Below are 25065 nucleotides of genomic sequence, written 5' to 3' on the forward strand. Positions count from 1 at the left end.
CAGGGCACCGACGACTCATTTATAAGGGGAACAGTTTGTACACTACCTGAATATGGCAACATGTATGGACAAACTATTAAAATGTATCATTTCCAATAGATAATAAGCAATTATGAGACTTTTTCTTTGCCAATGACACACATAAGCGCATGTATCTGCAGCACATTGTATTGCAATCTGCTGACAAAAAGCCTGAAAGTCCTTATCCAGGAAATTCAATTCTCTTTTGCTGCCAAATGAAGCCCGAGGACACTGGAAAAAACTGTGATTGTGTCTGTGGGTGGGATGAGATCTGTACCACCAGACAACCGAGCACTTGGTTCACATTTGAAATTTTGTTAGACCCAAGCGACGTTATTTAAATTCACTGATCTCCTACTGATTTAGAACACATAATTCATATCTAGCTGACTGGAACAATTTCCTCCCCACGCTGCTCTGCCTGGTCCTTACATTCTTTCTTCCAATCCGCTTCCAAAAAAAAAAAAGGCGAGGGTATATATCAAGCCATTCGTTTCTGAGCTTTCAGCTGTGAGGATTGCAAAAGTGTCCGCTGGAGAGCGGAGCTGGCCTTGCACTTTAATGACAAACTAAAGTCGGGGGAACATCCTAAACAGCGGGACGTGTTTACTTGGCAGAAATAAAGAAGACCTAAGCCTTTCATCCTGGGTTTTCCCGAGCCACTGTAGTTCTGCGCTTGGAAGAAATGGGGCAAACAACGCCACCCAAGGCGTCACGTGAAGTCTTCATATATGCTGGATGCTGAAAAGGCAGCTTGCAAGCAGGGGAACAGCTTGCAAGAAGTTAGCTCGGAACATAAGCCAGTGAAGTTCCATAACCCACACACAAGAAAAAAAAAGAAACGCGGGCCTGAACGTCTTTTCCGGTATCCCACCCCTTTGTGGAGCTTTGTTGTCATGCCAAAACAGAGCCTATGCTTCCAATGCAATTTTAGAACGTGTAATTACAGAGACTGGCATGCTGTAAATTTAAACATTTTCAAAAACCTGTAATATGCGGTGAAAATGTCATATTGAGTTGATATTGTGGCGCGATATCAGGTTATTTCAATCTTTGTTTGATGCCACAGGCCTAAATAAATGGCATTTAAATCGCCTTGGTTATAGGTCCTTTTTTTCTTTTTCTTTTAAATCTTGTTTTTTAGTACACAGTACAACTCTTTGTCATCTCTCTGGTAGTCGGCTCCACCTGGATCTCTGTTCTCTCTTCCTACCAACCTCCCTGCCTCCACTCAGAGCCACAGAAAGAAAAACAGAAGGATGAGGGGGGGGGGGGGGGAGAAAAAAAAAATCAAAGCATAGAGCTACGATTCAATGAAGTTTTCTTTGTCCAAAGCACTCTTTGTTGAACCTGATGCAGAGGGCTCTGGTGTCCCAGTGATAAAAGTTTTAACATGCTGTCATATGCATGAATGGGTCTTATCCTTATGCCACAGTGTTTTGTCCAGAGCGCTGAGCTCTTCTCACTGAGACACATAAAGAAAAAAAAAAAGCCACAAGGAGATACAGCCAATTTTTTTTTTTACTGTAAAGAGCTTCCCACACTGGACTTGACCATAAGCTTCATAAATACTCTGTAATCCCTGGAATAGGAAATGTTTACTTAAAATATACTCGGGGACTCAGGGAACTTTATATAACTGCTGTCTAAGCGATGAACTACAAGTTTACCACCACAACTTTGCAAAAATTCCAAAACAACAGCGTTTACCCTGAGATCGAGGCATTATTTAAGAGGTATTCATCAGTTGAAGGTCGTCTTCAGTGGGAAAAGAACTGATAATTTATTGAAAATGAATAAATATGCTGCCTTCCAGCCGATGGAAACACCAAAAAAAGCGATGTCACTTGGTTCAAGATCGGCTGCTTCGGTGTAAATATTCGTTCCCAGCTATGGGAGGATATTTATCGCAGGTTACTCATCTGTTAAAAGAACAAAAAGCGAGAATATATCTCAGACATAAGTGATTGTGAGAGATTTCCTCCGCTGCTCAAGATCCGCCCACGGTGTAAAAGCCGTGTTATTTATGATGACTTTGGCGTGAGATAAATATTCAATTTCATACCACTTTCCCTTTCCAGCATCCAAAGACTTTCTTATCACTGCGCGCAGGCCGATCTTGTCGGCAGACAAAACATCAGCATGTGGCTCCCCAAAGTTATCTTCTTTTTAAAAGAAATTTCTCCCTCTGCATCATTTATTTTGTCTTTCTGGTCCTGTCTGTTGGGGAGTGCCCCGGCGCTGCTGCGGGGCTTGTTTGGGAGGCATGCTACATGATGAGGCCTTATTTGGTCAAAAACTTCACATTGCCACTTCCAACCAAAATAACTCCAGTTTGTTGATGCGACTACCTTGGGAAACAAGACCACACACGTCAGTGACGACAAACTGGGGCAACTGCTGCGCTGCCCACTCCTCGTTTTAGTTCAATGATCACTTGCACTGCGAGCGAAAGGAGACTCCCAGTTTACATTTCCGTCTCATCAACTGTACCTTCCTTGCAAAATTCATTCTGGACAGCTTTGTTACATACATTCAGAATTTTGCACAACCTGTAAATTCACAGAGAAGCTCTCTCCATACACCAACATTCACTTTGCACCTACAACCCCCCCCCCGCTATTCAACTAAACATAGCCTGCTCCAGCAACTTTAAAAGAACCCAATGAAATATTAATCATCACACCATTTCCAGAGTAGCATATGAGAAGACACTTTAGAGTGTTAGAGTGGAAAAAACCCCAGTGGGCTCAACCCACTACTGTTCTGGGTGGAGAGAGAGAGAGAGAAAAAAAATGGAAGCCCTACAAAAGCTTGCTACCTTTATCAGATGTAAACGTCACGATATCTGACAAAGAATTTGATCTGTATTGTCACCATTTATATATTTATACACAACAGTCAGCCAGGATATTTCAAATGATATACAAAGCATTACCTGTAACCTGAGCGATGTAAGACCATATTGTTGTTAATATTTAATCATTGAGATGTAGACAGACATTAAGAAGAAAGGCCTTCTGTCTATGCAGTACGAGCGGATTCCTTCGCTGTCGTCTAAAAGCTTCTTTCAGATGTCAAGGTTCTCCTGTAATCCAATACAAGCTCATGGCTCGACAGCAGGGACTTCCTGGTCCAAGGATGCAATTTATAGCAACATGAATTTCCCAATCACGGCAACAGCGGCCCTACCTGTCTTGGCGTTAACGGCGAAGAAGCCCTGGGGATTGCCGCTGGTGATCCTGTAGGTGAGTTTATCACTGGCCCGGGCGTCCGGATCGACCGCGTTTATCTGGATGATGGACACGTCTTTGGGGGAGTTCTCCATCACGGAGGGGTAGTAGACAGGTTCGGAAGTCTGCGGCGCGTTGTCGTTGACGTCCTGCACTTCGATGTAGACCTCGATGAAGGCGGAGAGGGGCACCACGCCGCGATCCATCGCGTAGACGGTGAGCCAGTAGTGAGGCTTCGTCTCGTGATCCAGCAGCTCCTGCGTCCGTATAACACCTGCGAGATTGGAAAAAGGCACAAAAAAAAAAAATTCTTACTAACATTTTTAACTGCGATACATGTCCAGAGTTATTCGCCACCGGCTGCTTTATCAGCGATCTCTCTCTGAATCGATTTCTGGCAATGAAGAGAACGCAGGTTTGAGCCGGCCCTGAGCACTATCGGCAGGTTCAAGGGCCCTTTTAGCCTGAAACACGTCAAGGTGGTATATCAACAACAACTAGCTAGTGCTTCTCTGTTTACATTTCACTGCCGTCTGGGGGCTGTAACCTTCAGCTGAGCAAACAAAACAAGTTTTCAGAAACAAATGCGGGTTGTATAAGTTTACAACGGCAGTGTCTTCCACAGCGGAGGTGCACAGAGACGCATTTCAGCGAGTTTGAGTTGTGAGCTATTGATTGTCTTGGGGAGAATATGCCACTGGTTTGCTACATCGCAGTCGTCGTTAACCTCAACTACGCATACGAGGAGCAACACCTGAGGTGCAGTCAAGGATCGAGGGACCTCGTCTTTAACCTCCTGCCTACCGCTTGCCTCCATTGTTCTACTTATATCCATTGCACAGGCGTAAGGTGAACAAGCTGCTGCAGTAAATCAGTAATAATACCTGGGCGACTTCTCAATAATCATTTAGAAGAAAAACTAACAGCAAAGTTCACAGGAGTACGTTTACTTTAGGTCCTTTTGTCTGACCCCACTTGCAGCCGCTCGCCAGGTGTTTGGCAGGCCCATTGTGCTGAAGGAAGGGATAAGTGTGAGAAACTTTTAGCAAAGGTGGGTTTTTAAGTTTGGGAGAGAGCGCTTGCGCTAATGCCCATGTGATACCTTAATTTACGGCTCCCCTCATATGCAATTTGAATGGATTAGCTGTAGTTCGAGAGAGCCAAATCTACAAACCTGTCAGTCAACTGTAACGTGTGATACTTGGAGCTAATTACGTGCTGTGTTTTATTCTACACAACATGAAAGTGACTTTACAAAAAAAAAGAGCAATGTTTCTACAAACAGTGAGTCTGCCAACAGCTTAGAGGTGACTGTCCTGCTTAAGACAACAAATCTTCCCGGAGCTTGCAGGTGGGTTGTTGGGTTTGTCTGCTGACTCATCTTCTGCATGACTTCCTTTGCGATAATCAAACTCAAACATACAGCAAAGAAAGCAATTTACTTAGAGGGCCGCTACTGGAGCCGATACTTTGATTGTGGTTTCATTCAAATTGGGCTTCACTGTGAGGATAAAACTACTGATTCAAGCTAAACTGCCACGGTACAATCACTCCTTTGTGTGTCGCTTTAGCAGAGTTCAACGCTTTGTAGAAGAATGAGAACAAAAACTCAAATCAAGGATTTCCGGTGGAGCTAAAAAGAAAAAAAAAAAGAAAAAGAAAAAGAGGAGTTGCTACTGATGAAACAACAGTGTCAAGAAAACGTGCACTCGGGGGTCCAATTATCCCCACATGTACAAAACCTGTGTTGCGAGCAACAGGGAAAATATGTCCCTCAGAAAAAAGAAACACGGCGCCATTTACCAAGTCTGTATTTTGCAATACTTTTATAACAGTAATGACTCAGTGGAAACGTATCGTTATATTTCATGCTATTATTACCTGAGCATACCAACGGTGTTTCATTGCCACTATCATTACCGAGTATCCATTTACTGCTGTGACACTCGCAGTTGCTGGTGGCCCCGATAAGAATCCATCACAAAACCGTTGCGACACGTTTCAAAGGTTTCGAAAAGTTTACACAGGCCGCCTTTGTGTTGCCGCCGCCTTTGTGTGCGCTCAGCGTAACTTGATAAACAACCATGAATGAGTGCTACTGAGAGCAAACGTTGGGTAATCAATGATTTTACCCAGAATTCCCACATTTGCCATGGGACCGGAGTTTGTTTGTTCTCTCGCCATCCCTGCAATTTTGTCCAGAGATCTTCTCTTGTCATTAGTCATCATTACAGCTCTCTCACCTTAGCTTCAGGCATGTAATAAGGAGGTGAGGGGGGGAAAAATAGGTAGGTCCACAATGTTTCCTAAAGCCAGGAGTCCCACTGCTGACATAACACTGGCCAGTATATCGAGAATGCAAATTAAACATCAATGTCTAGTGAAGGTAATCGTTTACATGCTGAAATCACGGAAAAACACACGAGGACGCATTTAGGAGTCACAAAATCAGATGAACAGATCGGAATCCGGTTTAATAAAACAGCAAAATGATGACTAATTCATGATTTTACAGAGGCTGACAGCTTGTAGTGGATATTAAAGGCCACTACGAGAAAGAATTGTCTGCAGGAAATTGCACTCGTCGGACATAAATAAGCAATGCAAATGCAAGGCATCCCGAGCAGAGACACGGAATGAAAAGAGGGATAAATGTTTCGGAAATCTGTGAAAGAGCGCTGTGGTAATAGGAGCAGAAAACAGAGAACAGTGAGACTTTGTGAGCAGGTGAAGCGAGGAGGTGCAGCGCCGTCATGTACGCACATGCAAATGCACTAATAAGAGAAAACAGCTGACGATACAGAAAGTATGAGACATCCATGTGTCTGCCAAGAAGATGCCCTTGCTTGAGGGCTCATGGGTTGGACTGGCAGAGATCAGTGTTGCAGAACAATCCCACTTTTACCAGGGTCACGCTTTTTTGCTCTCGGTTGTTTCGTCAAGTAACCACCGCAACGCGCGAGACAACTTCATCTTTTGAGGTCAAAACACTCGGCAAACAACGTCTTAGTGCTCACACTTTTTTTTTTCTTTCCTTTTTATCATTTCTAACACGCTTTAGAGATTTCTGCACAACAGCTTGACCTTAAAAGTGTAAAACAGCACATACGATAAGATACCTGCCACAGCTTTGGAGGGGATAGTTGCTAACAAAGCACTTGAAAGGTGAATCTGAGGAATTTGGTTGCCACACCCATACCATATACCTCGTCTTCCCAGTAATGCTGAAGCAAAACCTGCCCTTGGGCTACAAGGAAAAAAAAAGAAAAAGAAAAAGAAAACAGACCTCGCAAAAAAAGACCTCAGCCAGATTTTCTTTCCGCTTTTCTTTTTTTTTCTCCCTTTCCTTGCTCTTTTTCTTTTTCCTCTGGCTTTGTTCTTCAAAGCTACTCAAGGCACACAGTGGCAGTGAGGTTGAGTCTTCAGACAGCCAACAGATTTTAAACTATCACGACCAGCAGGTGTTTTATGTAGAAACGCACATTAAATCCACATCCTGTGCAGACACCACAATACCTTTTAATTCTAGAAAAACCTCAACACGAGGAAGATTCCTTTGAAATTATCTCTGGAAAAAAGCCGCGTGAAACTCTTAACCACATGCCATAAGTTAAGTCAAGTTCTAAATATAGCTTTGTGTTGTCAATAGGGATGGAAACACCTAAACTGGAGTTTGTCTCCTGTTCTGACACCGAATCTGGTAGTTTTTGCCGAGGCGTCCGAGCCGCCAGCCTCAGAAGTGGTGATTATGCGCAGCTAACTCAACATAAGGCAGCACTTCCTTGTGGATCGTGTTTGCTTTGAACGATCCCGGTTAATTTCGCTCACCCCTTCCCCACATTCCTCAGCCGTCTCAGGCCTCCAGCTCACATGCTTGCATAAACTTTCTCAGTGCACCCCCCCCCCCCCCCCCCCCCCCCCTTTTCCATAGCCCTGGCAAAATGCTTGAAATTCCTCTACCTAGTTGTTGAGCCGAGTGTGATATACCAACCGCCATACCGGAAAACTTGGGATGCTTTGTAAAAAAATAAATAAAAAAGACATTAAAACAAGAATCTTCCACTTCCATTCTTGAACCCTTAATTTACAGAGTGCAGATAAAAGACTGCCAGTGTGTTCCACTGACTAACCCTATTTCCATTTGCATTTTCATACTAATTTTGAACTTGATTGCAACACCGAACATTGAGAACAAGTTGGGACGAAAGCGGGTTTATGTCTGTGTTGCATCATCTTTCTTTTAAGTGCAGTTTTTTCAACTTCATGATTCAGATTTTTACAGTTTTGCACTTGGATGTTCTTTTTTCTTTTTCTTTTTTTCTTTTTTAAGCCCATTCTGAGTTGATGCAGGGCCTCAGCTGCTCAGCAGACTGGAGGGAGCCATTGTCTGACTTCCCTACTCATGATACATTTTCAATAGGACACAGATCTGCAGGCAGGGCAGCCATGCACACACATTCTTTGTGTTAGAAGCCACACTGCTGGCGCACGTGCAGAAAGGAGCCTGGGGGCCTTCTTGCTGATACGACCATGGACGACCTCAGCAAAGACTCCTCCTGGATGGGAACGTATGTGCCTGTACAATTCCAACGTCAGACATATTTGATGACTACATGGTTTTTAAGTATATTCATGTAGATTGCATTTTACAAATTGTCCAGTTTGATGCATGTGGGTCAAAAACGTTGTTTTCAAGTTTGTAAATAATCTGAAGGCACAATCTGTGCTTCTGGGATATAAAACTTGTAAAAAGATTTTAATTCTAACTCGGGACGATAAATCAGTAGAAAATATCCCCCAAACTCAAATTGTCTTCTCTAAAAACGTTTGCAATGTGTCAAATCATTCAAAACAGTTGCTAGAGAAACCCTGAAGTACTATTAATGTAAACATTTACTATTATTTAGTCATAGATTCATTTTTTTTCCTCCTGCTTTGAGTTGGGAAGGGTCTTCATTGTAAATCTATACTCAGCTTCTCTTTCTATTCCTTCCATGTAATACTTGTACGTCCAAACATCCATAACTTAACAGTCTGTGACTCACACTGTTTCACACAATAGAGGAATAAGTCTTATTGTAATGATGATAAAGCACCACAGAAAAAAAGCAGGTTTATCTTATCTCCCTCAACACACTGGACACACTTTTACAGCCTGTTGAGCCTGTGAACCATTTCCAACCACTTGTTGCACCACTGAACCCATTACACAGGCAGAAAAACCACTTTCAGCAGCTGGCGTTACAGAAAGTTTCTTTACAAACATCTCACTGTTGTGTATGCAACAGCAGCACAATCGGTGCGACGAGAAGAAAACATCCGTCCAAAGAAAACATGAAAATCTTTAGACTCGAAATACATATCCTTCATTCCAGTTGTTCCATATCTTTCATGCATGACTGAATGGATATTTCTTCCTCTATTTAAAAAGAGAAAAATTCACATTAATTCCAGTCGAGATAGCTTTTGGGATTTAGCTGATGGCACAAAGCTGCCATTGTTGCTGGGAACAGTGTTGTTTCAAAGGCCTTTTCAAAAAGTCCTCGGAGCCATATTCCTTGATTCAATATCACAGTGTTATTTGAACAGATACGACATCCCAACCCTAAAAGGCCCTTACCCTGCTCCTCCGATAACAATGAGTCCAACTCCATTTAGTTCTGTAACACTCTGGGTGTCTAAACCTCTTCATTTACATCTGCATTGATCTATGTATAGATAGTGTTCAATATATCTTCATCTATAAAAGCTGTGTATACCTTGTGCTGAAAGCAAACAATGACCGAAGAAGAGAAAGACGAATATGCGTGGACAGCCGTACTTTCTATTCCGGAGCCGTGGATAACTAAGAAAAGTTATCTCGTTCCACATACATGAAGACATAGTCATATGATAACGGATCAATACTCCCTTATGGTTGCAGGATATATTGAACAATGGCCAATCGCAGAACAAGATAATAGGGTTGCATCAATTCTGGCTAATCAGTGACGAAGAAGCAATATCAGCCATGGGAATATTTGTTTCGTTTTTTATTTCAGAATCTTAAACAGACGTGCTGAGATGCTCACCGGTGCCGATTGGTGACTGGACTGAATATTAGCCAAGGAAACAGTGAACAACTTTTACTTTTTTGGCAATGAAAATGATGTCGAATTATCTCATTTACACCTGGCTATTCTATACTTTCATCACGTTTCCACCAGAAAGATAGGAACTGCAAATTCCCATATCGGCATTCGAAGCATCTAGACAAACTGGTACCAGTGCACCCTTACAAGAAAAAAATTTACACTTCATAGTTACTATTTACAGCAACATTATAGGAAAAAAATGCCAAATGCTCCTCTTGTTGACAGTCAGACAGGAGGATCAATACCACTGTCATGACTGTACAGTAAATATGAAGCTCGGCAGCTCGCTAATTAACATTACCTCTCCTGAGTTTCTGCTGGCAACCTCGTAGCGACAACAAGACGAGCCTGAATGCAGCCGAAAGCAGTCCACATAACTATCTCTGGGAATACATCTTGGTATTTTTAATACTTTAGGTTTTCTATGAATCCACAACAACAGTTGAAAAAAACAGGAGAACGTGTTAATGAGTGCTGCTGAGAGTCTTTTGTTCACACCTGTTGGATCGTGTAAGAACGTTGCAATTAACATGCAGGTGATATAGTGGTACTGTCTCATTTTTCAGTTTATGGTATTATATATAGAGAATGTACTCCGATTCTAAATACAGTCACACGCCACAAGCCCATAGGTGATCAGCAAGCACAAAGCACAGCGCGAATTGAATAGCATTGGTCATGTCCTTCAGCTACATGCTGTGGTATTTCGCTATCTTTTAGATTAAGAGCAGCATGTTGGTCAACATGCTTTCACCACAGGACTTGTCATTTTGCATTTATAAAGGGAAACAGATGTGAATTTGGAAAAACATGATTCAACTAACTTAGGTATTTGACTGTAATGGCTAAATTAAGAGATCAAACAATAACAGCCATAAGTCAAAAGACTCTACGTTCCAAGTTTATTCAATTTTCATCTATTTTTGATATTTTCCTTGTGAATATTTAGACACTCCTAAATGAGAGAATGTCCTCAAAGTATAAATAAAACAAAAGAATGATGGAAAACAGACTTCAAGCAAAAAAAGAAAAAACTTAATCGAAAGAAAGAGAAGGGACAAGTTCACGGGATCCTTCAAATAAATCCCATGATTTAAACTTCCAGAGGGGAAATTTTAATACCGGCCGATAAGATCACCCAATTTTAGGCTGACGGACAGGCAAACGTATTTTCACAGCACTGCACTAGAGTGCATTTGCAGTCACGGCTGTCACTTCTCAGACAGCATGAAATTGCCTGTAAATGCTTGAAATAGTTGCTGGAAGTTGAATAAAAGGATAAAAGCATGTCAATAATTAAAGAGAGTGAGAGAGTCGCCGGTAGAGATGGTGGGACGTGTCATTGAGCAGAACGCGAACACTTTCTGCCTTACTATTGTACTGATTGGAAGTATCAGTGACTCAAAGTAATGAAAGTTGTATAATGAATAAATATTTCTACGAACTCATTTTGTTGTTTTTCTTCTGAAATAAGTGAATGGCCGGCTTGCACCAGTCAGGCTTTTCAAAGGTTCTTTGTAGTCAAACGCTGGAAGACAAAGCTTTAGAAACGTCAAAACTGTAGTGCATCAAAAAGAAAAGAGGCAACAGATCTAACCCGTGAGTGAGGGTTCGCATGGCATGAATAAACAAACAATGGAGCACATCCTGTGCATAAGACAACTCGGGGCTTCTTTAAAAAGACGCAATGGACTGAGAGAACAACATACTATAACGAGGGAAAGTGTGTTTTTCATTTAGCAACCTACAATCAACTGGGTCGCTCCACACATTCCTGGTCCCATCGCCACAGTAACGGCGCTCAAGCAAAGACTATTTGGAGTCATGCGCCACTTAGCAGTCCAACTTTTATCCCAGACGCACAGAAAATTCACGACAAGAGGGCAGCAGCTCCCACTTTCAAAAATATAGACCACGCCAAGACACTGACCACAAACAAGTACGAGCATGCGACTTCTCAATATCGCTAAGAGTCTGTTTGCTTTGACGTGGAGAAGGGAAGTGAATAGCCGGCTGGTTTTTATGTTTTTTTTCCCCCTCCCTACTGGAAATGGAACAAGACTTTGTCATGATGCATCAAACTGTTTCATTTGGTTTCACAATGGAGCCTTTCACAGCACGGGCTGCAAACAGCTTCAAGTGAAAGGGCAATGCATATTTTATCCAACAAGAAAGGGCAATGCATACATTATAGAATCTGCATCTGCGTCTCATGTAGACGCTTCACTCTCTGCTGTGGTCACCTTGTACATGGGATCATTTCACCGCGAAGTCGAAACACAATTTGCTTTGGAAACACCTTTGAATTGAGTTCCGTCTCTCTTTGCTTCGTTGGCAGAGAGGCGTCGGTTTAGTGTCGGGGTCAAAACCAAACCTTTCAACTGAAACCAGGGTCTGAATAGGAATCGTTACATAACAAACCCAAAAAATGTTTTTTACAAAAATGTATCACTAAAAATTTTTATTAAAGTCGAGAACACATATTCTGGGCCACTATGACTGTTTAGATGTTGACACGATCATGTTCAAGAGCTGCACAGCCAAATTTATGGAGCGAGTCTTTGCTCAAAACTGACTCCATTTTGTTTTATTGTAGAAATTCATTATCTAAGCACCAGTTGCAATGACACGTCTGGATAACCACAACTATTTTTGTTGCTCTTCCTCAGGTCATTTAGTTCAATAGCCTTTCGGTCACTGCAGCTAATACTGAAGAGAACAGGAGTTAAGTACTTCTACCTCCTATTGATTGGTCACATCACCCGGAATTAAGCAATAAATGGCTACATATGATTTATAGAGACACATTCTTGTTTGCCAGGAATAGAAACTTTGCTGGTTGATACTTTGTGACTTCTGAGGCCTCATTTACATAAGTTTTTCAAGTGAAAATGGAAAATGTTTGTTGAGTAATTTTGAGTTTTCAAAATATAGAAAAGCATACATGAAACATTTCTGAAAGAAAAATGCAAAAAAATAAAAAAAGACTTAAATAACTCTTTGTCCACAGTCCTCAATGTCCAAACTATTTAATAAAAAAAAAAATGCTAGATCAATAAAATGTGCTTTACATTATGTGAAAAGCTGCTTTGCTTCCACTTCCATATAAGTCTCTTCCATGTCAATAAGGATACAGCGTCCTGATTTGCACAATCGTCTTCAGTTATCGCAGACAGAGGGAAATAAATAGACGATTACTCACTGACAATAAAAAAAAAAGTCACCTTGACATTTATGGCCTGTTACCTGAAATAAGGTGCGTCAGGCTGACGACTACTTTGTAGCATTCATTTGAAGTTCTGAAATGAATGAAGTATTAATAGTGGTAGTGTGGAATTTTATTGGGTCTTTTTGTATTGTTTTCTGTTTGTTTTTTTACTAAGTGAAATGCAGTTTACAACAAACGAGTCTCAATATTTGGTTACATAAAGATCATTCCATTGGTATGTTGCGAGAGTGTGAAATTTGAGGAGTAATAATACAACTTGTTCCAGTTCTGACCTACATACAATATGTAGAGCTTCAGTAAATGACTCTTCAGGCTGAGTAACACGTTAGAGGGTGTGTATGTCCAGCCCAGGAGAGCCAGCAATCGTGTTTTGAAAATATACAACTTTATCAGGCATTTGCGGCACTTGTTTTTGTTTTACTTATTTTAATTGGCACCAGCGCTTCAAAACTCGTATCAGCTGACCTCTTGTGCTCCAGCATGCAAAGCCACAAATAACTTAAAAGCTTCGACAAGAAAGGTGTCGGTTTCTTTATGAGCAACATAGCTGAAAAACAGAGTACGCTGGTAAATGTTAGAAATTGATATAGTGGATATTTTACTCAAAGTTCAGTAGCACAAACCTGGATAAAAAGCTAATACTGGCCTTGGATTAGGAGGCAAGTATATCTCTATCCTGTATTTCAGCTGAAACTCTTCAGTTGCCCAATGTGTAACGCTAAGCAGCTTTATCTGAAGTTCAGTTCTGTTGTTCTCAAGCTTTCCGGCTTCTTTTGGTCCCTATCAGTCCAACTTTGCTATTAGCGGGCTTTCCCATTACAGCAATGATTGGACATTTTTAGTATCCAGCATGGGAAAGGCCCCGGAAAAGAGTCCTGATAATAAGAGGTATGTTTAAATTGAGATGGCACCGATCCAGTGACCACAGAGCTTTTAATAACACTGAGAATGTCTGCACAAACAGTTGCCATGGACTCCCCGAGTAGTCAGACAGAGAGGGTCCAAAAGTAAGGAAGAGGACGTGGCTTGAATAAGAGCCCCTCTTTAACCTAAGGTGGAGGTAAATAAGAACAGCGGATGTCTCAAAAACATTTGAGAAGTTCCGACTGCATCTTTGGCCAAAAATGTGTTTATTCCTTGCATCCGCATTAGTCAAATGGGCAACAAACATGAGCACTTTACATGATTTAAAATACATCCTTCATTCAACGTGAAGAGATTAAACTGAATGAATGTGGGTTTGGGATTACAGGCATTGAGTAAAACATAAAAAGACTTCTGTCGTCCCTTCTCACTCTGTCCCACACTGAAAGAGTCATTTCGAATCTGAAGGTGTGCGGCTCCTGGCAGTTTTCCTCACGCCACTTTCTCATTTGTTTTCTAATTTTGAACCATTTTAAAACACTCTGGTTAAGATTCACAACATGCAGCTGCAGTGCTGCGTACATATGGTGGGGTGTGCTTATGTTTTCCTTTTGGAGGCTTGATATTCTAAATGCATATGGTCGCCTAACACGCCACACCCTTCATCTAGTGAAATCATAGGAGGGGCATTACCACCTTGGCTGTATTTAGTTGTCTACTGACCTCAGATGAAATCCATAATAACAGGACCCAGCCCAGGACAATCCTATCATTGCACCTCCTGATAATCACTTAATATAGGCCTCTGGGATTAAGTAGAAGATCAAACCAAGCTCTCAGAATGAGTGCTCTACACAGGATTTGGAGTCAAACCATGGATGCCAGTTGCAGGCCTGCATGTGACTCCATCAAGACTAATACAGCAGTAAAGGATTGGCTGGTATCACTGCATTTTTGAAAATCCAGGCAGGATCAGTCGACAATACACTCCTTGCTATATTAAACTGAAACAGACTCCCTCCCTCTGGATCATGTATTGTGCTACATATCCTGTATTACGACAGCAGCCAAAAAGAATTGGGACTCCTATTTACTCTGGGTTAAGAACTGATGTCAGCCGGTTCACACAGGCAGAGTTGTGTCCACTATTTACTGACAGAAGGTTGTGGTGGAAGCAGTAACACGCCAGACCTTTATTGCCCAGGGTGGCCCATAAATACCTCCTCAAGTGTAATTCAACTGCAGCATCTAAAGAAATATTCTGCTCAGTGGGGAACAGTCGGCCTCGCAGCGCTCCCGGCGACAACCGCGCAAAGTAAATAAGCTTGTCTCATTGGCAAAAAAAAATTAAACCTAAATGATTAGGGCCACGAGACTTATAAGGATGCTCAGATGCCACAAGGAAGGTTACAGTTGGAGGTCAAAGACTTCATTTAGCTTTTTTTGCTTCCACAAATACCAACAGGACTTTTTTTTTAACTGAGCATTGTCACATCACATCAAGAACTATTTGTGCTGGTCACTTTGCTTTAAAAAGAAAATCGAAAATCGAAATACAAAAACACAATATGCAAGTGCTTAATCCCAACTAGAAAAGCTCAGATCACTGGTATTAGACAGCACAGCATATCTGACAATATCATACAGCCATGGCTCACACGAGTGACAATGACTTCTCCTTTGTATTCTTTTTTTTCCCATCTACTGTCAGTGAAACACAACAAATCCTGGTAAAGGTCTGTTAATCATGTTAAGGTTGAGGAAAGAACAGCTTGCCAGCCAAGCTTACAGCACAACTCCAGCTCCTCTTACTTATTTCACAATTGCGCTATAATAAATTCAGATTTTATTCAAGTCAGTTTATTGTGAAATGAGGCTGAACCTGAATTAAAACGGATTCTCTGCATATGAATGCAGTCACTGGTTTGAGCAGACAATCACAGTATCTCTCTTCATAAAGCAAAATCTCATTACAAACCAGCAATCCAGCTACTGCCACGGAAACAATCACAAACACACCAAAAGCGACAAACAGCCTTGGAGGATGCAGCCTCCATAAAGACTCATCTCCTCATGCTAAATTTACCAGGATAAGCAAGAGAAAAATATTTCCCAACAGGTTCACTGTTGAGACTTCCTGTCAACTGATTTAATAATTCACATATATCTGATTCTCAATCAACAATAACCTATACAAAAAAAATTGCTTTCACAACAGAAACAAATGCCACAGAATTATAAATCACAATTCTATCTTTGTTATGTAGATATACACCTCTGAGGTTACATGTTGTGCCAAGAGAACTTAATGCATTATGCATCACGCTTCACTGGTTCATTTAGACATTAAAAATGTATGGTGAGAAGAGAGAATTTTTCATATCAAATGAGCGGAAAGTCACGTTAAGCCCTCCAACAATGTGAGTAACAGGTTTAAAAGGGAGGGCACAGAGCCAGATCCCAAAGCATCCAGCTCAGGTGATTGTTAGGTTTTTGGACAGGAAGTGCTAGAATTCCAGACTGCTTAATTTCAGCTAATTTGAGTCAGCTGCTGAAATGACTCTGGGCAGCTGAGAGTGTATTAACATATTTTCTGCGGCAAATCCTTACCCTCAGCACCACACTGCAAAATATGAACCTATTATCAAATTCCTTTAGAATATTTTAACCTTGGGTCAATCAGATTTGACCATTTTCCAAATTGAATCTGTTTTATAAAAGATTGTCCATAAACATGGCGAGAGCTTGGCTGGCGGGAGTGGTGGTGGAAATCACACCGAATCTTCTTAGTGTCACAGCGACTACTCGGGAATGTCCACAAACGGTCCGAGAGACAGCTGGACCGTCTGTTCCTGTCGTCAATTCTCCCCAGAAGAAAAATGAGTGGAATCAGGAACTTTGCTCATCTCTTAGAAGACAATATTACCTCATTGTTCCAGTGAGTGGAACATGTCTGAGTAAACTTTAGCGCCATAAAACTTTCCTCACACAAGTGTTTGTATGCCAATTGCAGAAATCCACACAAGCGTTTGGGCGTCACAGCCGAGTCGTGGTTACACCACCTGCCTCACAGAGAAACTGTCATGCTTATTCTCGTGTGTGTAAGCTTCACATTAGTCAACTGAATAGAGACTCACCTGTTTCCTCATCAATGGAGAATATTCCCAGGCCGGACCCGTCTCGGATGGAGTATCGAATCTCTCCATCTCGTCCTTGATCTTCATCCTCAGCAGTCACAGTCATCACTGATGTCCCAACAAGCACATCTTCTTTTATATATCCCTTTCCCACAAACGATCGGAACAGCGGCCGGTAGAGGTTCTCATTAACATCCACCACGTCCACTTCAATGAAACAGGTCGACGACAGAGAGATGGGCTTCCCTTTGTCTTTAGCTTTTGCTGTCAAGTTGTATAACTGTTTCATCTCGAAATCAAGATTCTGCACAATGCGCAGAGCACCGCTGAGTTTGTCGACTTCGAACTTCCCGTCGCCATTATCAATGAGGCTGTATCGTACCTGACTAGAAGGTCCAAGATCGGGGTCGTGAGCCTCCAGCCACATAATCACAGTACCGATGGGAAGGTCCTCCCTCACCTTCACGCGGTAATTGGGGGGAACAAACTTTGGTGGATTATCATTCACATCTTCAAGGGTGATTTTAAGTGGCACCACGGACACTAATTGAGGGTCATTTGTTGCCTGGTCGCGTGCAGCAATCTTCAAGGCATAAAATGGATGAAGCTCACGATCCAAGGGCTTCGTCACAGTCACCACTCCACTTATCTCATTGATCGCAAAATGGTTTGTGCCTCCTAAGATTGAATACTTAACGACTCCATTGTCACCTTGATCCTTGTCTGTTGAATCCACCTGGATAATTTCAGTCCCGACAGGTGTGCTTTCGCTTATTTCAACTGCGTACGACGCTTGTAAAAACTGGGGGCTGTTGTCATTGGCATCTAATATTTTAACATCCAAGAGACGCGATGACGACTTCTGTGGTATCCCGAGATCATAAACTGTCACATTGAGAGTGTAGTGGTCGGTCGTTTCTCTGTCGAGAGGGGAATAAACCAAAAGCCAACCCGTCTCCATATCAACTACAAAACGGCTTTCCGTATCTCCACCTGAAATAACATACACTAGTTTTCCATTAAAGCCACTGTCTGAGTCAGTGGCACTTAAATGAACAATGCGAGCCCCAACAGTGAGGTCCTCTTTAACATCAATGACGCTCGGGAAAGACTCTGCAAACTGAGGAGGGTACCGGTTGACTGAGTGAATGTCCATAAAGTTGTCGTCGTGTTCAACTTGCGTGTGGATTTTGCTGCCCTGAAGAAGCTTTTCAGCCAACATGGTAGCGACGCCAGTTTCCACACATTTTAACTGGACAGGCTTGCGGGCCGTGATGACAGTTATGTTCATGAACATGGGCCGGGTCTCATGTTCGCCGTCAGTTGCCACGATTTGTAAACTATGAAAGGACACTTTAGCTGCCTCTCCCTCGCTCAGCGTGTGCTTCAGTGACAGCATGCCAGAGTTTGGGTTCAGTTCAAACAAATCCAGATCATTTCCAGCTTTAATATTGTACCGTACAAGCTGCAGTTCATCAGCATCTATGGCAGATGCCGTTGTTATCTGCTCTCCCACACCATGATCTCTTGGCACAGTCACTTCACAGTCCACATTTTCAAACAAAGGCTTATTGTCATTCAGGTTATTTAATGTTATTGTGACTGATGCCTCTACCTCTCTGCGGAAAGGGGATCCCCAGTCGGACGCCCTGACTTTAAGATTGTAAATCCTGGGCATGAGCTCATAATCTAGGACCTCTGAGGTACTGATCACACCAGAAAAGTAATCAATAACAAACGGCTGGGGGTTCAGATTGGTAATACTGTAGGTCACATAGCCGTTCTCCCCTCTGTCTAGATCAGTGGCTTTCACTGTTAACACACTGGTCCCTATGGGTGCATTCTCATCAACGCTGGCCTTGTACGATGTCTGCTGGAACTCTGGGGCATTGTTGTTCACATCAATCACACCAATGATCACTTTTGTGGCCGCCTTTTTGTCACTGGTGATCACATCGAGCTCAAATTGTGAGGAAATATCAGCATTGATTGGTCCTGCGGTGCTGATTAAGCCAGTATCTGGATTTATGGCGAACCTGTTCTTGTCAGATTTGTGTTTAAAAGCATACTTTATCTGGGGATACTTTGGCATAGCTGTTACCATAGTGACAGGTGTGTGCAGAGGAGCAAATTCACTCAGGTTGACTCTGTAAACGGCTTTCTCAAATATAGGCGGGCCCACTTTGAACTGAGCCGAAGTGACATGTACCAATTTGGCAGATGAAAATTGAGGGGGGCTGCCTTTGTCCTTTGCCTGCAGAGTGAGATTGTATCCATATGGCTGGCTATCCCAGTCTACATCTTTGACTGCTTTAACTTTATACTCCTTGCTCCCGGGGCTGATTCTTAGAGCCTTGAACTGCTGAAGAGGATCACCGGCCACAATACTCAATGATGCTATTTCTCCATTTGGTCCCTGGTCGTGATCCTCGACTGTGATGATGGCATAGGTGGGATCGTGGTCGACATCAGAGGGGGCCAGGGTCACTGCAGTAATCACAGGCGCATGCTCATTGGCCTGCTCCACCCTCACCATGAGTTTGGCCATGCTACTGAAACCACTACTGCCATACAGCTTCATCCCTCTGTCCACAGCCAGAATCTCCAACTCGTACAGCTTGGTCTCGGAGAAGTCCAGTTTGCCGGTCAGTGTCACCACACCGCTTGTTGGATGAACCGCAAACATGTCCGTCCACTCTCGGAAACTATAGTAGTACTCGCCATTCGTACCGATGTCTGCATCAGTTGCCGTAACCTTGGCCACACTGGCGCGAATGGCCGTGTTCTCTGGCAGAGAGATGCTGTAGGACGTTGGTGAAAAGAGAGGCCTCAGATCATTCGTATCCAGTACCTGCACCTTCACTCTGGTGCGACACTCAAAGTTGGTGCTCCTCTCTGACGCTTTGACAGTCAGAATGTAGTGGTCTTTAACCTCCCTGTTCAGAATGGCAGTGCTGCCTCCTTTGGTCCTTATTCGCAAAAAACTGAAATCTCCCAGCAGGTAGTCCTCCGCTTTGAACAAGTTCTCATTGTCCCCAGAGATGATTTTGTACCGTATCTCCCATGTAGGGTCCATGATATAGATTCCCATCTTGGTGTGACTCTCCAAGTAAGTCTTAGCAGCAGAGTTCTCGTATATGGTGGCATTGTAAACAGAGTGCGTGAATTGCATGGAGGCAGCCCTCACCAGCCTTTGGTTCTCTGCGCAGATACAGGAAAGCTGCAGGAGCAGCACCAGCAGCGGAAACAAATGCTTCCCCATTATCGTACCGTGATCTTCACAGAACCACCTGGCGAAGAATAAAAAGAATATTTAGCATCACAGATAAATGACAGTTATAACTTTTAATTGTAATCGATACACTGATAATGGTATATTTCAAAAAACAATCACTCCCCCGTATGAACAAAAATCCAGCCACAATGATGTGAAATCCTGCTTAATTAATCCTAGACTCCTTGAAATGTCATGACAAGTGATAGCTCGGCTGATAAATGGCTAAATGGGCTCCGTGTGGAAATAGGATGAAGCAGAGGAGTCAGTCAGGTGGTGAGATCTAAGCCTGTGCTGCTCCCAGGTCTGCACAACACCAGATGCCAGCTTGATGCACATCACTAATATCATCAGGATGAGTTCATTAATACGTTTACAAATTATTCCAACATAAAAACACTGTTTCATCTTGAATTAAAAATGCAGAAAATTCATAATTTGTGATTAGAATTCAAAAAATTATTACACTTTATATGAATGCATGCATCACTGAAAACCATATTAAATTGAATAACCCATGACTGACACTGCTGCTAGTGCTATAAAAGATTCATACAATTATAATAGCACTTGCACAATTACAAAAAAAAAAAATGACGGCGGTGTGGTAAATCAAAATAAAAAAGTGCTCTTTACAATGTCATCTGAATACAATCAGGGATAAATCCAGCACGTAGATGACTATAGAACTGCTTTAAAATTGCACATTCATTCGTTTACAGCCGCTTTACAGCTTCTCGGTGTGGGAGTCTGTACAAAGGCAAATAAAAACCAAGACGTTGCCATGTCTGCGCAAGAGCGGTTGGCAATAAAAAAAAAAAAAAAGAAAGAAAAAAAAAAACCTACGCTATTTACTTTTGGTGTGTCCAAATGAGCAGTGCAAAGGTTTAGTTATTTATGCTTTATTGAGGGTTAAAAAGTAACCGAGTGGAATCAGGTTAAATCCAAAACTATCGCCTGCAGGTACAAAAGAACCATCTGCTGACTGTCGACTGGCTGAAGGGGAAAAAAATATCTACAAACTAACGCGTAAACTTGTGTTTCATTCTGGTACTGAGAGCAGACGTTCACTGCGCGTCCCGGATCGCGTTTCTCAGCAAAAACTTTAGCTTTGAAAGAACTTCAACGTTAACAGAAAAGAAGTTGGGCACCGCGAGACTCTTTCATTTCAAACCCCATCCCCCAACTAAAGCCATTCACTTATTTAAACGATGGCAGCCGAGCGCAGCAAAGACTCGCTCCGAGGAGGGAAAAAACAAACCCACACACATTCCAAACTCCTACTGGGGGAAAAAAACAACAACAAAAAAACACATATATAACTTTGAAAAATGACATTCGACCGAAAAAAAATATTTTTATTGCAGCTAAAGTTCTCCAAAGCAGCAAGCGGCGCGTTTCTTCCACAATAGAAGAGCTGAACTTTTTGAACAGCGATGCGGCGCACAAAGCGCACGAATCCGAGAAATCCACCTACCTCTAGTATTAGTAATCCTGTAGATTGGGAGGTTTTGCATGTAGTTTGAGTAGTCCAAATCTCGGCATGGTAATACGTGGACTTCTCTCTGCTCCGCTACTCCATCTGCCACCCGCAGGCAGCCTGCTCGCTCTCTCGCTCTCTCGCTCTCTCTCTCTCTCTCTGTCTCTCTCTCTCTCTCCCCCCCTCTCTCTCTTTCCAGCCCTCGCCGCTTCCCTCTTCCTCTCCCACACTGGAGCTGGCCGGTATCTCTCCGCGCTGCGCACGTCCGGATCTACTTCTGGCAACGGACAAGATCGAACCTTTCCGCTGTGAACCCACCAAGACCAGTGAGCGATCTGATTTTTCGCATACAAAAAAATACTTCCCCCTCTTAAAAAAATAAAAATAAAAAAAATAAAGTAAGATCTGTCCTTTACTGAATCACTTTATTTTAATCCACCAGCTAGTTTTGCCTCAGGGCAGCAGCTGTTTATTAAGCGCGTCTCCACACTGAAAAGACTCAGTAAAAGTTACCAACCACAAGGGATTCACTTTTGAGGTCATGCTGATTATGATTAAGGTCTACATGAAGAATAACTTGGACATTTTGTTTCCACTTCAAAATGCACGTTGAAATATTTTATTCATGCACATTTAATCCAAATTTCATATAATATTGCAATGAGCCCAGTTTTATGAGAAATGCAGCCACGTCCTCCAATAGGGTGATACCCTTGATACGAAGGACGAAAGCTTTGACAAAGCCAACGTTCACCTTTCCTGCTGCAGCGCTGCCACATATTATTTAGGCTACTTTGACAGGTTATTTTTTGCATGACCTCTTCCCCTGGCTGACAATAGGCAAACTATAAAATTTTAAATTGAACTATAATTTATGGTCGCTTTGTTGAGGGGGGGGGTGCGGGCACATGAGCCCTGAATTTGCATCATCATTTTATTGTCACTATAAAAAAAATAGGTATAAACCAGTTTTATTTCAGTGCCACCCTGATGATGACGAATAGGCTGAAGATGCTTACAAATGCAACATCTCTCGTTGCACTTTATGTGCTTCAACGTCAACTCTTGATATTGTCTTCTCGTGCCTTTTACGGATTAATATTATCATTGTTATTATTATCATCATTATGATTTGTTCCGGATCAAGCTGAAAATAGATTGGCCCGGTGTGCATATGTTTTGGCATTAGAACGGGGTGACTGGTTGTAATGGCACATTCCCCACGAAGGCTCTGATCCCACCAACCCCCCTCATCTCTCAGCTCTCCTGACTGCTTCTCAGACTAAAAGCCGCACTTCTCTCTCTCTCTCTGTCTCTCTCTCTCTCTCTCTCGCTCTCTTGCTCTCTCTCTCTCGTACACGGGAGTGTGGCTGTTCTACGATTGATGGCGCTGTCTCACTGTTCTTTCCCGGACTGCAGTGATCCAGCTGGTGCGCCTGCAGAAAGCCTGTGCTGCATGCAGCTTGACAACTTGTCACCACGCAGCGCTCCGGCTTGTTGTGCGCCCGCGTATATGTGTGCGTGTGTGCGCGCGCGCGCGTGTGTGTTCGAAAGCGCAAAGCGTGCGTATTTGCGCGTTTGGTTGTTTGGCACAAGTCCGAAGAAACGCTCACTTCGTCTTCAATGATGCGCTGAGTTGAGCTCAAAGTTTTAGCAGTCGTGCAAAAGGGGAAAAAAAACCCAAAACGAAGCAATAAGAGATATTATTATTAGTATTACTATTCAAGACTACTCACCGGATCAGCTGGGTGATCGCTGGCTGTCGCTCCGAAACTTCCAATCACATAAATTCCAGCAGTTTGTGTTCAATAATTTTTTCGAGCATCCTTCTGGTGGTTTAGTCAGTCACTTTATTCCTCTTCAGTCTCTCTCCAGTGTCAGATCCTTCAGTTGTGATCCGCTCAGGCTTCTCACATGGTGGCTCGGTACAGTAGGGCTGTAGGCGACGCTTTGCCTCGCTCCTCTCCTCCACAGCGGTTCAGGTGGGGTGGCATAACTGTTGTTGCCTTCAGGTGATATCGGAAATACCGCAATCCTGAACGCGAGGATAAGAATAGTAGGGAGAAATGTCAACGTCGTGATTTTCTTGCCTACTCCTCTCCTGCTCGGAAAAGTAATGGGACTACTAAAGGGGGCGGCGCAGTGAGAAGAAATCCCATCAACAACTTATGGTGAAAGTGATGCATTCTGACCTGCGAGTTTTCACACAGATCAATCCCACTTAAGCTTAATAACTTAATTAAAACTGCCCGCAGAGCAGGCTGAAAATGCATTTCTTGGACAAACAACAGACTTTTTTTTGACAAATGGCTAATTTTTCATGAATCAAATGCTCGAAAAAGCCTTAAAATAAAGACACCATGTCTCCTTGAAGGCATCTAGAATCTGACCATGACACCAACAGGGTGAGAACCTCCCTGATGTCACAGATTCATTGCTCATTCCCTGCATGCATAGCACTGAGCCATGTTTATCCTGCCCACAAACACCTCAAAGCTTCATGTTTGTCCATCCTCGTTTTTTGTTTTTTTTACTCATTCTGCTTATTAATTCACTTCATTTGACCTTCATTAAGCCACCGTCTCAGTGAAACCACCAAATGCACGCCAGAGCAAGCAAATGTCTTCATGCAGCTCCTTTAACATGTGGTTAACAACTAAACCCAACACTGTGCTGTGAAGTGGATGCCAAAAAAAATTTTTTTTTAAAATGTCAGTGCAGAGAGGGGCTGCAGGAGCTGGTGCACCAGTGTGAGAATCCCTGCCTAATGTCCATTCAGCACTGGCTCATTAAAGTCACATATGCCCAAAGGCTGAGTAAACGAATGAGACCTATGGGCTTGGTGTGCGTATGTGGGAGTGTGTCAGAGGGAGGAGGGGGGTCTGAGAGTGAGACTGAGCTTCTGTGTCAAAGAGCAAGGGTGCAATGCTTTACCCCCCCACACTGCCCCCCATATCTCTCTCTCTCTCTCTCTCTCTCTCTCTCTCTCTCTCTCTCTCTCTCTCTCTCTCTCTCTCTCTCTCTCTCTCTCTCTCCCCCTCACACACACACACACACACACACACACACACACACACACACACACACAGTTTTGTCCGAGACCATGTTAGGTATCTGCTTTACTCTCTCTCCCGCTTAGCCTCCCTTCTGATCTGCCTGTAAAGCTTTAATTGAATTCAGGTCAGGTGATGCCCAGGGCCGGTTCCACCGCTTTGATCTCACCAAGTGTTTGCAGTCCTGGCTGCTTCGGGTCAGGTCAAGGTTCCTTATAGACTGTATGGATGTATAGCATTAGCCGCTGGGAATTCCTCTTTTCCCTTCAAATAACAGCTTATTAAGCTGCATTGAAAGATGAACAGATGAATAGGAAATCAGTGGGCACTGGGGGGCGGGGGGGGGGGGGGGGGGTGGTGTGGGGTGGGAGGGTTATTCCAGACGAAGATCTACCTAATCTCTTTGTAAATCCAAGCAGGAAATGGTGTTCCGGTTGTTGCAGATGGCTGCCAGCAGAGACGGCAGGCATATCCCTCTTGACCTGTGTGTCAAACACACTCATTAGATCATTGGGGTCTTGGCGGACAAGTTCAAAAAGAAGAAAAAAATATATAAAATACTCATCATTCAGACATTGAAGGCATGTGAAGGGTTAAAGTTTCAAATCGATTAGCTTTGGGCAACTTATCAAGGTCACTT

General features: G+C 42.8%; 1 protein-coding gene across 2 annotated transcripts in view; it reads right to left on the minus strand.

Moving 5' to 3' along the window:
• fat1a (FAT atypical cadherin 1a) overlaps positions 1-21485 on the minus strand; it is a 78349-nt gene extending 56864 nt beyond the window's left edge. For both annotated transcript variants that reach the window (XM_080520409.1, XM_080520408.1), the window contains exons 1-3: positions 21370-21485; positions 16619-19908; positions 3214-3528 (exon numbers count right to left, since the gene is read on the minus strand). In XM_080520409.1, coding sequence (XP_080376535.1) covers positions 3214-3528; positions 16619-19880 — 3577 coding nt within the window. In that variant the 5' untranslated portion in view covers positions 19881-19908; positions 21370-21485. The remainder of the gene's footprint in view (positions 1-3213; positions 3529-16618; positions 19909-21369) is intronic.
• Positions 21486-25065: the final 3580 nt, after the last annotated feature.

This window comes from Blennius ocellaris (genome assembly GCF_963422515.1).
Source record: "Blennius ocellaris genome assembly, chromosome: 3".
Lineage (NCBI taxonomy): Eukaryota > Metazoa > Chordata > Actinopteri > Blenniiformes > Blenniidae > Blennius > Blennius ocellaris.